General features: G+C 41.3%; 3 protein-coding genes and 1 long non-coding RNA gene across 7 annotated transcripts in view; 1 reads left to right on the top strand and 3 right to left on the bottom strand.

Moving 5' to 3' along the window:
- Positions 1–784, bottom strand: part of ACADSB (acyl-CoA dehydrogenase short/branched chain) — a 16,571-nt gene extending 15,787 nt beyond the window's left edge. Inside the window, exon 1 of the mRNA XM_027460831.3 lies at positions 627–784. Coding sequence (XP_027316632.2) covers positions 627–671 — 45 coding nt within the window. The 5' untranslated portion in view covers positions 672–784. The remainder of the gene's footprint in view (positions 1–626) is intronic.
- IKZF5 (IKAROS family zinc finger 5) lies at positions 667–12,884 on the top strand. 3 transcript variants are annotated; one of them, XM_027460828.3, is made up of 7 exons: positions 667–791; positions 1,921–1,986; positions 2,655–2,750; positions 3,040–3,203; positions 3,500–3,682; positions 6,582–6,683; positions 7,691–12,884. In XM_027460828.3, the coding sequence occupies exons 4-7, from the start codon at positions 3,071–3,073 to the stop codon at positions 8,632–8,634; spliced, it is 1,362 nt and encodes a 453-aa protein (XP_027316629.1). In that variant the 5' UTR covers positions 667–791; positions 1,921–1,986; positions 2,655–2,750; positions 3,040–3,070; the 3' UTR covers positions 8,635–12,884. The 3 variants fall into 3 exon arrangements, with proteins under 3 accessions (XP_027316629.1, XP_027316630.1, XP_071895987.1); XM_072039886.1 differs by lacking the exon at positions 667–791 and adding an exon at positions 1,089–1,110; XM_027460829.3 differs by lacking the exon at positions 6,582–6,683.
- On the bottom strand, positions 985–1,440 carry LOC113844065 (uncharacterized). Its single transcript, XR_003498205.3, has 2 exons — positions 1,344–1,440; positions 985–1,096 (listed from the first exon to the last, which is right to left on the bottom strand). It is a non-coding gene; the product is annotated as an uncharacterized lncRNA (long non-coding RNA).
- PSTK (phosphoseryl-tRNA kinase) lies at positions 8,827–16,193 on the bottom strand. Of its 2 annotated transcripts, XR_003498204.3 has the most exons (6): positions 15,818–16,193; positions 15,406–15,634; positions 14,951–15,026; positions 14,376–14,469; positions 13,523–14,163; positions 8,827–13,350 (listed from the first exon to the last, which is right to left on the bottom strand). XR_003498204.3 is itself a non-coding variant. In XM_027460834.3 (5 exons), the coding sequence occupies exons 1-5, from the start codon at positions 16,182–16,184 to the stop codon at positions 13,958–13,960; spliced, it is 972 nt and encodes a 323-aa protein (XP_027316635.2). In that variant the 5' UTR covers positions 16,185–16,193; the 3' UTR covers positions 8,827–13,957. The 2 variants fall into 2 exon arrangements, 1 of the variants encoding a protein (XP_027316635.2); XM_027460834.3 differs by having other exon boundaries at positions 8,827–14,163.
- Positions 16,194–16,334: the final 141 nt, after the last annotated feature.

Here is a 16,334-nt window from a genome sequence, read left to right as displayed (position 1 = left end):
TGGTGTAGAAGCAACTGGTTTTCACTTTAATACTTAAGATTTTTTTTTAAATCAAGTATTACTTTTTACAATTTTATTCTTAGAAATCATAAAGTCATATACCATTGCAAATTCAGATAGGTAACGTGCATACACACTACTCAAATGCCCTGATACCTCTTCACTGCTTTTTCCTCCTTTTTTCCTGCAGGTAAGGCAATGATTTGTGTTCCTAGAAGATTCAGGCTGCCTGCCCTACTAAAAGCATATATTTGAAACGTGGTTGTTCCTGGGCTGCTGATAAACCGAAGAAAAATCAACGTTATCTCAACTCTTACCTTCACCTCAGCTCCCATAAAAAATTACCTTATCAGTTTCCCTTCACTTTTACAATCTGAAGCGAGGTTTTAACGCCGGCGGGCGCGGCAGCAGCATTAAGACATGAATATTAACACACGAAACAAACGCCACAGCTGTTTATTTCCCTGAGCTCCCTTCCCCGACGACTCTTCCCCATAACACGATCCCAGCCAGCCCCTTCCCACCACGGGCACCGGGCCGTGGGTTCGTCTCCTCTCTTTCCACAGCCTCATCGCTCCCCTCACCACCCTCTGGCAGCCTCCAGCCCCCCTCAGCGCGGGCTTCACCTTGGTGGCGCCGCTCCTCAGCCACCCGCCCGCCACCGCCGCCATCTTGTGGCACCGCCTCCCTCTCGCGAGGCTGCGGTGGGCAGGGCCGGGCCGGGCCGCGGGAGGCACAACAAAGATGGCGGCGGCCGGGGGCGGCGGAGGAGCGGGGCGGCGGCGGCTGTGGTGAGCGGCGCTGCGGGGCGGCCCCGGGGCCTCGCCCGCCCGCTCCTGACGGGCAGCACCCGCCTCGGGGAGCCTCGGGGTTATACCGGGGAGGGAGCGGCCCCCGTGGGCGAGTGGGTGGGTGGGCGGGGAGGGGATCGTTGGTGTGGCCGTGTCCCCCCCGTCCCCTCGACGGCGGCTGGTCCCGGCGCTGCACCTGCGGGCGGCCGGTGCCGCTGGCCCTCCTGTCCCCTGAGGGGGTGGTGACGGGACGAGAGTCCTTCGGGTCCTTCGTGTGCTGTGCTCCGCGTTTTAAGGCGTTTTTACTGGAAAAGATGAGGTTATGTCAGAGATACAGCCCCCTCTCTACCCCCTTTTCCATTACATCCCCCCCCCCCCCCCCCCGATCCCGTTAAAATAAAACGGGATGCGCACACGTAATCACTCTACTTTATTCTCCAACAACCATAATTTCACAAGTAAGATCGAGGTTTCCCCAAATGCATCGCTGCTTGTGGCTTTCTGGTACCCAACTTGCTTTCTCCAGCTGAATTCTTTGGGCGAAATACTCACAAGAACGCCTTTCGTCGAAGTACATCCTACAGCACCTCTCCCACCACAAACCTAGCCTGTACCCGCTGTACGTGGAGCAGGCAGAGCTGTCTGCGTGGAAAATGCTCTTTGTAAGGAGAACCAAAAGAATGCCTGACGTTATGGGCCCCCTTTCAAGGGCACGAAATGTGAGCCCTTCTGCTCAGGTTTTCTGATCATTAAAATTGCAGTTACTATCTTGCGGTAGTGACACGGCGAGTGGCTGTTCTTCACTGAAAAGGGAAATTATAAGTTGTATATCTGCTTTTTTTTTAAAAAAAAAAAAAAAGTATCACGGAGGGTTCTTATGTGCATGCGGATGTAGAGTTTTGTTGTCAAATTGTGGTAAATTACCTACACTAAAATAGAAAAATGGATGTCTACAAATTAAGTTGGTGAGATGAAGGAGGATCCCCCAGAATACTGTCTATTCTCAATCTCATTTCTTAACTTTATAACTTACTAAAAGATAGCTTGGTCAGGATTCTGCAATAAGTTGTTCTGTAGTCCTCTTCCATATCTTTAATTCATGACCTGATATCTTTCTGTTTTATTGCAGGAGACACCAACAGATGGAACACAAATTGACTTAAGCCTACATGAGGCTGGTGACACCGAAAAAAGGGTAGGCAAAATTCGCCTGTAACGATGTGTTCAAAACTAGTGCAACAGTATTAATAGCAATGATAGTTGAGGGTACCTAGGTATGATGTGAAAGAACATATTCATCTGGATACAGAAAGTGAACTAATGCTTGTAAATGACTTTGAAAGCATGGGAGAATGTGATTAAACATGATCTTGACCTCAGAACTGAGTTTTTGTATGTCACCTTTGTTCTGAGTAGTAAGTATGAGAAGACAAAGATATTCTTATTGGAAAGTGATTCTGATTATAATCTGCAGGAATAATAATAAAGCCTTTCTACAAGGCTTCTTTCTGGCTTTGATAATCATGCAGTCACTTCCCAACATGAGACTGCATTACAGTTGCTATGACTGAATTCCCTGGCTCTGGGTTTTCTGGAGCCAATTGTTCACCAGAGAAAACATGCAAACTATCAGTGAGATAAACATGTCTTTCTGTGAGATAGATAGAGTGGACAGAGTCTTTGACATACTTTTATGAGAAATGTAGACGTTCTAATAAAATTCATAGCGGTGGAATGTTAGAACTTGTCTTCCAAAATATGTACATACATATGTATATATAGTCAAGTTCCGTTCTTAAAACCTGTGGCAGTTGGGAAAAATAATGAATTTATTTCCTTTATTTGTTTTTTTCTTCCTTTCAGGGAAATTGGGGAAGCTGTGTTCTGTGCTTTCTGTCTGACGTAATGGGAATACATATTTGAGCATGCTTGCTACTTAGTAGGAGAAGTAAAGTTCAGGTACAATCCATTTTAAAATACGAAAAAACAAGTCGAGCAGTGTCTTGTTGACATTATGTCATTTTATCCAGATTTATATAGTCCTTATGTTACTGTTGCTGCAAATTATTTCCACACTAATACTTTTTAATGATCTTTAATGAGTTAAGAATTCTGAAAATCATATCCTTGTGGTTGTCAATTTAGGCACAATGCATGGTAAAAATAATCCCTCACTTTGAAAAGTTTGGTTTTATGATTGCATTCAAATTCAATGAAACTCATGATTTGAAAATATTTTTCCTTCTAGGCATAAGAGGTTTTAAACTTAAAGAGTGAATATGGGTGAAAAGAAGCCAGAACCTTTGGACTTTGTAAAAGACTTTCAGGAATATCTTACACAGCAGACTCACCATGTAAATATGATTTCTGGATCAGTTAGTGGAGACAAGGAAGCGGAGACTCTTCCGGGAGGTAAGCTTATTTCAGTGCTATGATTTTTTCTTTTTTTTTTTTTTGAGAAGGACTGCACTGTTTACATTCCAGATAATTATTCACGCTACTGAAATTGTATGGAAGCACTTCTAGGGGTAGTTTTCACATCATAAAAGATGTGTGTGTACCTTTATCTTAATCAGGGCTTGTTCTCATAGTTCTGTATATCTGATGAGCAAGGGCATACAGAAGCAGCGATGTTTGGCATATTCTCACAGCACAATAGCTAGTATCCCAGTGATTCTCTATTGAAATCTCTGTTGCGTTATTCACAGCTGGGACCGAAGGTGATCAGAATGGTCTGGATCATCCTTCTGTTGAAGTTTCACTGGATGAAAACTCAGGAATGTTAGTGGATGGGTTTGAAAGGACATTTGATGGAAAATTAAAGTGTCGATACTGCAACTATGCCAGCAAAGGAACAGCACGGCTCATAGAGCATATCAGAATTCATACAGGTATGCAATATTCTACGGTACTTTGCTGTGAGACATGGTGGTATTAGCTCAATGTTATGATTTGCGTTGTGAGCAGCTGGCATCATCAAGCAGTGTGACAGTTCTTAAGGTTATCCCAGAGTTAGACCTACTTCTTTTTTTAATGCCCGCTTAGCTTTATTGTTGCAGACTGCTGAATTTGAAGTAAGTATATATGGGAGTAAAGTTCAGCATGAAAGCATCGATGGTTTTGAAGGGCCATAATGGTAACTTCAAATTTTTCCGTGGTAATTAGAAGAGTTAGAAATGTATACGCTGCCACATGGGGGCTTTTCTTTCTCTGCTGTTTAATTAGGAAAATATTCCTGTTTTGCACAACATTGTGGATGTGAGAGTACTAAATGTAGTAATACGGGTGAGCTACTCAAGTGTGAGGTCACATTAAATAAGTCATTAAAGAGAGTAATAAAAAGGAGAAAACTACTTATGTGGCTTGCTTAAGTGCATTTGCCACTGTTGAGTTTTTAAAACTGAAAAGCAAAGCTCACAGTAAAGATAAGAATACCCGAAAGTGTTTGTGAAGTTAGCTCTAACCTCTTGGCAATTGAGAGAAAATAAGTGACAGGGCCTTTTAAAGTCTGACTTTGGTGTCTACGCAGTATGTTGCACTGATATGGAATACTTTATGGCTACTGATTATGGCAAGAAGGGGCTGGGGAGGAAGTCAGGTTCTGCAAAGAATGGGAGTTGTTACAGGTTTTCAGTCTGTTGTGTATAGGGACTGTCCAAAACTTCCAACTCTCACTTCAACTGTCTTGTGTAGGAGACATCCTGGGAATCACTTTAAAGGAAGCATATTGTAGTATCTTGGATGTAATCCTAAATCTTTTTAGGTACAGTTGTTGTTAGTCAGATGCTTGCTTTACTGTAAACCATTGTTTTTACATAGTAACTCCCAGGATGTGCTTTTGGGAAGTCAGTGCTACTTACATGGTCCTCAGAATGTTGACCTGTTTTTACAAGGCATAATGGAATAGAAGATGGCAAGCAACTAGAAATCAAGAGTTCTGAGGTTCAGACTCTGAAAATCTTTTAAGTTATTCCATAGTGAATTTTCATTTTCAAATTCCCAGTGGAAATTTTGTGCCCTTTCAATAGGGCATAAAATACCGTGGTTTGTTTACCTGTGCTTGACACAGTGTCAACGCAGGGCTTGCTGCCCACCTGCAAAGCAGCAAGGTGTTTTGGAACTGTTTTTTTGGCAACAGTTTTTGATAAATAAGTTACAGTTTCACCTGCCATTTGCCTCAGATGGTATGTGGACAGTGAGAGATTTTTCTTTCGACGGCTTTACTCTGTGCAGTGCTATTTCTGGGCTTGTGCAACAAGGATCATGTAGTAGGAGCAACTGTAGCAGTTTAGGATGAGAAATGGTATTTAAAGATGCAGAGGTAACATCAACTTTAAAATTTCATGTCTTTTCAGTAGTGTATAGCTATTGCCATCTAAAAGCTTGCATCTCTAAGCCCCTAGTCAGTTGTCAACATGAGCAGATGGACTGCTAGAGCTGTGATGGGAAACATAAATTGCTGCTAGAAGATGTTGGTATTGTATCGTGTGTTTGCTGATTCTTGAGCTGTCTTTAATGGCTTGACATGCATGGGATTCTGCAAACAATGACCGAAATAACGTGTTGTTACTTAACGTTAAATGTCATATATCTTTGCTGTACCAAACAGCAAAAATAATCTTTTCTTTTGCCAAGTATCAGAACGTGGATGAGGCTACAGTGCCAGCATTCCTTCTTATACTCTAGAAAGTTGCCTACCTTTTTTGTACTCTCAGAGCTTAGGTGAGCAGTTCATTTCTGTTCTCAAAAAGCCTTCTTACCCTGCTGCTGTTTTAGGAAGCGAAGGTCACTTAGTGGCTTGAGTTAGCAGACCATGATCATTTCAGTACGGTTGTGATATGCAAAAGCAAGAAAGATTCCAATTAAAAATTGTGATGCTGAGAAACATCCTCAAAATTTATTGACCCAGTGGTAATTATTCAGAAGCAAGCCTTCTTTTTATAAAGAAAGCCCTTTTTAGTGCAAAAAATAATACCTTGGGTTTCTGTCTTGGGTAATATCTCAACTTGTAGTATATGATATTTGTTAACATGATCCCAAAGTGGAACTTTTGGGTAGTAAGAAAGACAAACAGCCTGTAAAACTAGCACTGCTTTGTCGGCTGCTTTTTGTTTCAAATAAAATGGTGGCTCTGAATCCAAGTTTTGGGAAACAGTGGAAGAGTGGAGCTTTACGTGTGGGATATCTGTTCCCAGTGTGCTCCTGCAAGCGTTGTCAGTATTGGAGAGTGTGTGTGTGACTCATTTGATCAGCAAACCTTCACAAAGGCCCTAGGAAAATGTAGTTGACTTGAAGATATGTATTGCTGTACTACAAAGTCATGGAGTATGAATGTATTTCAGTTTCAGAAGGCTAACTAGCAGTGAGAGAAGGATCCAGGGGATATCAGCCTACTGTACATCAAAGAGCTTCTGCAATTTGGATGCATCTTCACACGGTGAATGCTTTATAAACAGAACACTGGTACAGACGTTTTTGATACCTACTGTAATACCAGTGGCTTCCTGGTTCACTTCCCTCTGCTAGTCTGCTCAGTCTTATCATACAGACAAGAATCTCAGGTTGCCAGAGAGAGCTTTTTCTGCATTGTCTATCCTTTACCTTTTTAACAATATGTGTGATATCCTTAATTTTAATACTGCTCTGCATGGTGTCCTGATGGCAAGGCTATTTTGCCGTTCCCTTTAATGGCTCTTTCAGAAAGCCCCACTTTGTTCTGTTGTACACAGCCAGGGAACTCCAGAAAAAGGAAGGTTGCTCTTTGTTTTGTTTTGTTTGTTTCCACTTAAGGGCAAGGAGATCCAAGACCTGAGTGTGGTTTTGCTCAGAAGCATGGTGAGGAAGCATGGCAAAGGGCTAAGACATGGATTGCATGGACTATGAAAGCTCAGAGTGAGTGAATCAGCATTATAATAGGGAAGTGGTAGCTGACCAGTAGCCCCAGAGCAATGTAAGTAAACAGATAACCTGCAAGTGCAGCGAGCTATCTGCTAAAGCAATGATGGTGCAGGCACCATCACACAACCATTATTAACTGTAACTTAGAGCAGAATTAAATTCACGCAGAGTCTAACAGCAGTACGATTAGTAGTTCACCAGCTGCGGTGTATTAAGGGCTTGTGACATGGGATGCAAATCTTTTTCTGTGGAGTGAAAAAAGAACTTGTCTGTGTGAATTGCCTGTCAGAATACAGGGAGTTTCTTTTCATTACATCGTTGTCTGTACCAATCTTTACATGTGTATCTGAGTACATGTGTATGCTCATCAGAAAATCGTAGTTTCAGTTGGTACAGAGTAGCACGGAAATCTCTTCCTTGCCTCTTGAGGAGCCAGTGATATACAAAAAAATAATCCTTTACTCACAACCCCTGGGTGTGATAACTCTTCAGCCACGGGATTCTTTTCAGTTCTTGTGTGTCTGCATGTATACATGAGTTACTTAGATAATAATTCCAGAATGTTTAAAAGTAAAAATGTTTGAAAGATAACAAAAGAATACCCTCCCTCATTGTTTAAACACAGTTACCAGTAAGAAAATGACAATACAGACATTACTGTAGCTTACTGCTTATGCGCTTTAAAGGTGGGGTGGAGTTTGGATCTAGTGAGAGCACCACACAGACATCACTGCATTCAGTGCTCGGCATTGTTGCTGCAATTCCTACTCAGGTTACCTGTTACGATAGTTCTGCTCACAGTTTTTTGATGCTCTCTCACTTGAGAGAGGCAGACATGTCTAACTTCACTCCACTGTTCCACCAAATACCCAGTTAAAGTCAAGACTAGCAGCAATTCTGAAGCTGCATTTGAACTGATTAGCAGCTCACAGTTAGCTACTTTCTGTTCCATGGAAAGCTTTTTTCAGTGAGATGCTGTATTATCTATTTTAATTTTCCAGGTGAGAAGCCACACAGATGCCATTTGTGTCCCTTCGCATCAGCTTACGAACGCCATCTGGAAGCGCACATGCGATCACATACCGGTGAAAAACCATACAAGTGTGAGCTGTGTTCCTTCCGCTGCAGTGACAGAAGCAACTTATCCCACCACCGGAGGCGCAAGCATAAAATGGTGCCTATCAAGGGTACAAGGTCCTCCCTAAGCAGCAAGAAAATGTGGGGGGTTTTGCAGAAGAAGACCAGCAACTTGGGGTACAGCAGAAGAGCATTAATTAATTTGAGCCCACCTTCCATGGTGGTTCAGAAACCGGACTACCTTAACGATTTTACTCATGAAATCCCAAATATCCAGACTGAAGCATACGAGAGCATGACAAAACCATCCCAGAGCAGCGGGTTGCCAAGAGATCCGCAAGACCTTATGGTAGATAATCCTTTAAACCAGCTATCTACGCTAGCCGGACAGTTATCTAGCCTGCCGCCTGAAAACCAAAATCCTGCCTCTCCTGATGTTGTTTCCTGTCAAGATGAAAAGCCTTTCATGATGCAGCAGCCTACTGCACCTGCAGTCGTTTCGGCTGTGTCGGCAAATATTCCTCAAAGTTCATCTCCAACCAGCCCAGACCCCCGGCCCGCACACAATCAGAGGAACTACAGCCCGGTGGCAGGGCCGAGCAGCGATCGCAGTGCCCACACCAGCACTCCCAGCATAAGCAACAGCCAACCAAGTACTCCAGCTCCCACCCTGCCGGTTCAGGACCCTCAGCTTCTGCATCACTGCCAGCACTGTGACATGTACTTTGCGGACAATATCCTTTATACTATTCACATGGGGTGTCATGGATTTGAAAATCCCTTTCAGTGCAACATATGCGGGTGCAAGTGTAAAAATAAGTATGACTTTGCTTGCCATTTTGCAAGAGGACAACATAGTCAACATTGAGAACATGCTTTCATTTATTTTTTTTTAACATATGACAATATATTTTTCATACTTGCTGAAGGAAAGCTTGCACGTTCCCATAAGGAATCTTCACGTTAAACAATTGGAAAAAGGAGGCAAACTTATTTCTTTGTTGTCATAAAACTTGCCAGAGGAGTTTTGTATAACATGTGGTTGTTATTTTATATGTAGCCTTTCAAAAAAAAAAAAAAAAAGGAAAAAGCAAGTGAAGGTGTTACATGAATTGGAATGCTTTAAGATGTTTTGGTTGCTAAATTTGAGTTGCTTGCATTTAAAATCCCAATAAACATTCTACAGATGTAGAAGCAGAGCACATGTCCAGAAACATAGGATGCAATTACAAGATTATTTACTAGGCAAGATAAAATGTTAACCATTAACTATGAAGGGTGAATGCAATGACACATGTGGTTACTTTGGAGACACACTTTTTCTTAAAAACTTAGCTACTGTCAAGCTGAAATCACAAACAGAAGCAATTTTCACGTACAAATTCAATTGAATTTAACAGTTAACTTTAATCTGATTAAGGTTAGTATGTTTCTACTTGGTATAGCACAAACTTTTCATGCTGGGGCTCAAACACTTATTTTTAAGACACCTCACAAAACAAGAATACAAAGGTTATTGTTAATTAAACTCTGGTAGGAAAAAAAGTTAAGAGCCTGGCTTTCACTAGTTGTATACAGAAAAATCAAACATGACAACTTGTTTTAAACTACACAGATTCAGTGAGACTTTAACTGCCTTAAACTAATTTGTACACATATTTAAAATTTGCACAATTAGTCTTCTGTCTTGCTGATAGGAGTTCTAATAGAAACAAACAAGAGGTTTACGAATTAAAAGTAGTTTGTTCAGTTTTACCTTGGGCTGAGCTACAACTGGTAGGTTGCATTTATGTTTGAAAGTCATGGAATCTAGGTTGTTGTAAACTTCAGCTAACTTGGAAGTCAGTTTGTCTTGTCCCCTCCCTAAATTTGTTATCCTTTTGGTGTGCTAGAAATCAGGGGAAGAGGTTGTGCTTTATTTTTTTTTTTTAAACAGGTCATGTAGTAGACAGGCAAAGGAATACTGGCTGGCTACATTTGGAGTCATTGTGATTAATACTGTAAGTGGCAAATGGTCACTAAAGATGTACACAAAGTCCATTGCACACGTTTATTTTTTTTAATTCTGTACATCTTACTTTAGAAGCACCTAGGCTAATGGACAGGCACTTTATATAAACTTAAATAAAACATCCTACTAAAATTAATAAAAGCTCTTGACATGCTACGTAGGAATTTGTAATGTTTCAAAAAAGGGAAGAACTGTTACTTTTCCCATATTTAGACATGCACTTTTACCTTAGTTTGTCTTACCTGAGACAAATTAAAGCTTCCCTGATATTTTTCAGCAAAATATGTCAGAGAATATGATTTGTTAAAAGTAGGAAGAAGATTTGATTAATGTTCTGGAAGTCAGAGGCTGCAATCTGAATAGCAAATGTTTGGGTTATTCAGATTTGTATTGTCATGGGAGCTAAAGCTCCAATGGAAGAACTTACGATGACTTCGGTGTAAGATCAATATGCAGGGGAACAAAATGCTGCTGGAAGTGTTGACATCGGAAGTAATTTTCAGTTGAATGGATTAGAAATTTGGGAACTGAATACGCTTCTCTAGATCTTCTTTATCTGCTGTTGAATTTTCCATGCTGAAATTACTAGTTGAAGGAACTGGATTCTTGTCCACACCTAGTTAAGGGGATTAGAAATACTCCGTTTCAGTGTTTGCAAGGCAGTGAAGGTTAAGGGTAACGTGCTGTCACTCCTAAAAATGTTTAATTTTCTGGTTTGTGTAACTGAGAATATAATTTCCATTTCACATAATGACATTCTTTATAATCCCCTAATATCCCTGTGTTGCTTTATACTTTTAAAATTTATTTTCAGAAGGAAAACAGCAATTCTGTACGCAGAAACTGATATGCAGAGGACCTGGAGTCATCTACTTGCATGGCTTTCTGCATGTTAAAGACTACAGTAAAGTTGACTAAACTGAAATTTAGTTGGAATTTATTGCTCCTGTACAGATTTTGTAACAAGACCCTCCCAGTGAAAGAACAATGTAGAAATGATAGATCTTTTGATCACATTTATACCATCGACAATCTAAATTTGGCTAAAATACTGCATTAGAACCCCAAACCTTGAACACTGTTACAGGTAGTAATTTATAGAGGCCATTTTCCTTGCCTTTTGACAGATGCTGTAAACTTTTATTCCTAGGTTTTAGCAGTTAAAAGGAAGCTTCTTAAATTGTTTTGCTACAAGGAGTAACTTCCAATTCTGAATAATGCAGATTGCAACACCAAAGTTATTCTTGGTTCATGGCTCCAGTCCTTGTCCCTCTCAGTACTGGTAGGGAGATTAACTCTGATGTGCACAAATGTTGGGATTTCATTCTTCCATTCTTTCCATCACTTTTGATCTATTAGGACTTTCATTGGCAATGCCCCCAAATGTTATAGACTTTTGGTGTAGGCTAATGACTTGGTGATTTAGAAAAAATGATTTCTGAACCATAATTCCCCTGAAAGAAATTTTAGGTAGGAGAACAGTTAGGTCACTAACAGAAGGAGCTGCTAGCAAGAGGAAGCCTGCATGTCATTATTGAAAAGGGGATCTCTGTTGAGGGGGAACATATTTTCTTCATAATAGAACTCATGAAAAAAAAAAAAAGGCCCCAAACCTTGCAAACTATTCTGTAGCAGTTTTTTAATACTGCTGACTTAATATCAGTTTCTACTTTGGATTTCCCCAAAAAAACTATCTTGAACATCTGAAAATGAACAATTACAAAAACATTTTTCCTCCCTTCTGTGTGCAAGCTCCGCTTTGTGTGGGGGTGGTTTGTAGGCAGCAGCAGCAGGCTTTAGTGTTCACTGCTTGATCCTCCACCAGATCTGTGGGGTGGATCCCTGTTACCTGCTTAGTCCTTCACAGTCAGCTTCTGGACTAGGATTCCTAGTTTTTCAGCCTAATACTGTGCGTTCAGTTGTGCCAAACTACACCTATTTCCTTCCAACTACCGAGTAGGTTTGGAAAGTATTTTCATATTAGTTTTTTGTAATGCTGTACATACTACTTACTATAATTTAAAGTGCAGAGTTAGTACTGGAAAATTGTTTTAGAGCATTATGATCCTGACAATTCCCATGCACAGGTAGGCCTTATTCATTCAGAGTCAATGTCAGGATCTGTAGGAGCAAGTCCTCAGCAGGACTTTCCATATTGAGTTCTCTGTGCTACACTGCATTAACTTAAACAAAATAAATGAATAATCCTTATCTTTTAAGGTGGTGATTAGCATCTTGTATTAACAGGGAAGTTTGGGAATGAGTTAATTTTTTTCTATAGTTTGACTCTGTTAAATTCCGTAGCTGCAAAACATTAACTTTGTGAGTTTTTTGTTTTTATTGTAATAGATTGTTTTATAGATTTGTTGACATTTTTAACATGCACTATTTATAGCACTCGTAATACAGATTTTGTATTTTGAGAAGGAATATTCCAATGAGCACGCAAATGTTAGATTGAATATCTTGGTAGGTTATCTCAGTTAATACTCTTAAACCTCAGTTAATACTCTTACCAACTGTGAAGCAGCTAATAGGGAATAATAATAGTTTGTTTTTTTTTCACAGATGCAATGTTTAGATAAAGTTAATTTTGACTTAAAATGTTGATTGGCATTTTTACATAAAACTTCAAAGATGTGTTCCAACATTGTTTCCTAGCAAAATGATCTCTTGCTATGTTTTCTGTTACAGAATGTTTTGGGGTTTTGCTTGTTTGCTTTTTGTTTCTTTTTGACGAAGGGAATGTAATTTAGAAGTCTTCACTGGCAAGTTTTCTATTAATTTTAAGCTTCTTTGAGAATCTACAGCAAATGGATGTTCTGCTGCAGGAAAATCTATCCCCTGCTGAAGCATTTTTCATTGAGCAATCTTTGTGTATGTGCTTCTGAGTACCTGCTTTGTTAATAATATGTATTTCAATGTAAAGAGCATATTTTGTATGCAAAACCGAAACCTGTTAGAGTTGTATTTTACAATTTTATTGTGTAGTGAATGTTTTCAGAAGACAAGGTTAATTCTGAAATAACTTGACTATATCTAGTGCAGTTCATGTTGTGGAGCTTTGCTTTTGTAAGATAAGAATAAAATAACACTTTCTAATTAAATTGGTGATTATATTATAGTAATTTTTCCCAACAGCTGGAACTGGTGAACTGGTTGTGTGTGACACTGGGCATCTAAGGTATGGCAGTTAGCTTTTGAGTAAGCAAGGAACAGTACATTGATGTTTGTCTTATTAATTGAAGATACTTGATTTTAGAACTGAACCAGGGCATTCTTGTTACTCTTTTCCACTGTTCATCTTTCATGTTTGTTCATCTTCCAAGTGCTTTGTTTCCTGATATTCTGATTTCCTTATTAGCAACAGTGCTTGCATGTCTGAAAGCACAATTTCCATCACAGTAAGGTAGTTGTCACTGTGCATGGAATTTATATGTTATTCTTTACATCTTTGAAGGCAGCACCAAATTTCAAGTTCCCTTGAACATCCAAGTTATTTCCACATGCGTGCACACAGTTCCCATAATCTCAGTTTAATGCATCTGAAATCTTTTGTTCTTTGTAGAGTTGCTGTGAGGGAAACAAGTAGAGAGCATGAGAACCTGATCTAAAAATTGGACTTGAGAAACTGAAGCAGTACTTCAGTGGAGCTTAGGTGTCTACATGCTGACGTTGGAACTACAGTTCACTGTCAACCCACCTCATGCTAAAACGCTAAACTTCACCTCACTTGCTTTCATACCTTCCCAGGCACAAAAGAGCTGTAGGAACACTCAGCTGCATGTTTTGAAAGAGCTCAGCAGGTCTCCATCCAAGCTGCTCTTCAAAACCACAACTGGATGATGCTGTGAGAAAGCTGATCCAGCTTGAAGTTGGTCCTCTTTGAGGGAAGCTGGACTTGATGACTTCTTGGTGTTCCTCCCAGGCTAAACTTTTTGTGATTCTGTGAAATTTAAAACCTGCGGATGGCTTCTTGTTGGCTTGCCATGTGAAGTCAAACACCGTGTGCTAGCTTGTGTTTCTGTTCTGTAACATGGGGGCAAGAGTTATAGACAGCTTCCTTCTCTGGAGGCTTGAGCTCTCCGATATTTTTAGCAGTACTGCTGAAACAGTACTCTGTTTTAATGCTTTTTAAAAGCAATCCATCACTGTCATTTTTTTAAAATATACTCTGTCATTATTTTAAAATATATTTATTAACTACACTGGTTGCCTCACGTTGGAATGAAGAAAATACACTTGTTGCAGGGTCAAAAGAGTGATTTTGTTGGCCAGTTTCATTTTTCAGATGAGTTTCTTGCCGCAAATCTTCCAAAAACGCTGCTTTGAGTTTGTTGAGTTCTTCTGCCAGGCTCTTCATCTCACTTGGAAGTACATTTTTATCTTAAAGAAAATGAAAGCCAACATCTTTATATTAATTTTTTAAAAATAAAATTGATAGACTTTGGCTCACATTCTACAATTAACTTTGGCAAGACTTCTGGCGGCTCCTGCCTCAGCCACACCTGCACGGTTGGAATTCCAGTTTACTCTGAGGGAATTCCACAGGTTTAGTCTTACATTGCCAGCTAGCACCTACAATATACTTCACATACCTTTTGCCTCCTTCATTGTTTGAGAGATGACTCGTCGGCACGTCTGATCAGCTTGATGGACAGTACTAGCAGCACAGGCCACTCGATCTGCTTCCTAGCCACAATGGCCAAAAAAGTGAGAACACACGCAAACATGTTAAATTCATCTAGATTGTTACCAGCTTTTGAAGTACTCACTCTTCAAAGGCAAGAAACATGAACACTAACTCAGTGTCCTGCACAGTGCACATATGCGCCTTTCAATTCTGAGGCAGAGTGCAACTGTCAGACACATAAGTGACATTAAGAAGTTAATTTTATTTTCTTAAGTGTGACACGCCAGCTCCAAAAGGTATTCTTGTTACTGCTGTTGAACAGTATGCTTAAAAGTAGTTCAGACTTGATCTTAGAGGTCTTTTCCAACCTAAATTATTCTATGATTTCAAATAGGATCAACTTTTATGTACATGGTTTTGCAATCAACTGCTATAAATCAATCTCAGTTTTTGTCACTGGGATGATCTGAGTACAATTCACAAATAAATTCATTCACTATTATCTGAAAGAGGAGTGACTTTTAAAACAAATACTTCTACCTTCTGCTCAGTATTTTCCTCATTTTGCTTCACTGGATTTTCCAAAGCAGTGGCCAGCAAATTAATTATCTGCGCACTGAGGAAAAAAAAAATAGAGAAAAACACTGATCAAACAGGTTCGCTGAAGATTTTTCTTCTGTACTGATACCTCATGGCAGAAAAAAGGCAAGTTTTCAGTTATGAGGCAGTGGGTTAATCTTAGATAGCAAGTTAGATGAAAAACAATTACAAGTTAAACCACAGCCACAACCTCTGATCTTAACGTTTCAGATGACGTACATGAATTCTCAACAGTTTGGAAATTGACTTTTGTGTTGCTTCTGCAATGAAGGATGGCTGTGAGTTCCCAACAAGTGACGTGTGTCATGTGCAACTGCCAAAGACTGCTACATGGAGTGCTTTTAAAATATTGTTCAGATGCAGTAAAAAAGCCTGTTTGTGGAAAGAGAACTTACTAACAGTCCTTCATCAATACTGCATCGTACTCGTCCTCTGAGGGGCATTCAGAGCTTTTCAGGACCAGGCTGTTCTGCTCCCAGGCGTTTTTCCTGGGGTCTGGCGGTTCGATTCTCGTCGCCATCAGCCGAATCGTCTCGTCAGGGAGCGGGTGGCTCCTCAGGCGATTCCTCCGCAAGCACTGCTCCAGCGGGCCCTCCAGAAATAACTGGCAGAAGCTCAGGGAATCTGCGAGAGGATAAAGGGAGAATTTTACTTTATGGCTGTGCAAGAAGCAATTTCTGAGAGAAGAGCTCCGTGAGCGCCAGCGGTCTCATAACCCAGAACGCAACCTTAGGACGCCTCAGCATGCGAGTGCCGCCCCAGCAGCCTGCTTTTTGCCCCAAAAAGCCGACAAGGAAGCGCGATTACACTTGCGAGCCAGCTGGTACACCTCATATCTCATGCTCCGGTAGTAGAAATTGTCATCCAGGACGATGCAGAGCGGCCGGGGGGCGGCTCCCGGCTCCGGCAGCCCCCGCTGGGCGGCGGGGCCGGGCGGGCCCCTGAGGAGGCGCTCCAGCTGCCTCAGCACCTCCCTCCGCCGCCCTTTCCAGCCGGGCTCCGGCGGGCCGGGGGCCTCCTGCGGGATCAGCTCGTCGTAAACCAGCACGGAGCAGTCCCAGCCCTGGTGGGGCGGCAGGAGGCGGCTCAGGGCTCGGCTCAGCGTGGATTTGCCGGCGGCCGGCAGCCCGCACAGCAGGCACAGCACCACACGGCTGCCGCCCGTCCGCTCCATAGGGCTCTGGTGCCCCGAGCTGGGAGCAGGAGTAGGATTAAAAGGGGTGTTCCCGGCCCTACCGGCGTCCTCTGGCGGCTCGGAGGACCAGGGAAGGAAATATGAGGAGAAATGAGGGTTTTAGGAGCGCCGCCGCACGGCGGGTGGCGC

The sequence above is a fragment of the Anas platyrhynchos genome, chromosome 6, assembly GCF_047663525.1.
Source record: "Anas platyrhynchos isolate ZD024472 breed Pekin duck chromosome 6, IASCAAS_PekinDuck_T2T, whole genome shotgun sequence".
NCBI classification, from domain to species: Eukaryota; Metazoa; Chordata; class Aves; order Anseriformes; family Anatidae; genus Anas; species Anas platyrhynchos.
The sequence above is the reverse complement of the archived record's forward strand: the minus strand, read 5'-3'. Positions and strand labels throughout refer to the sequence as shown.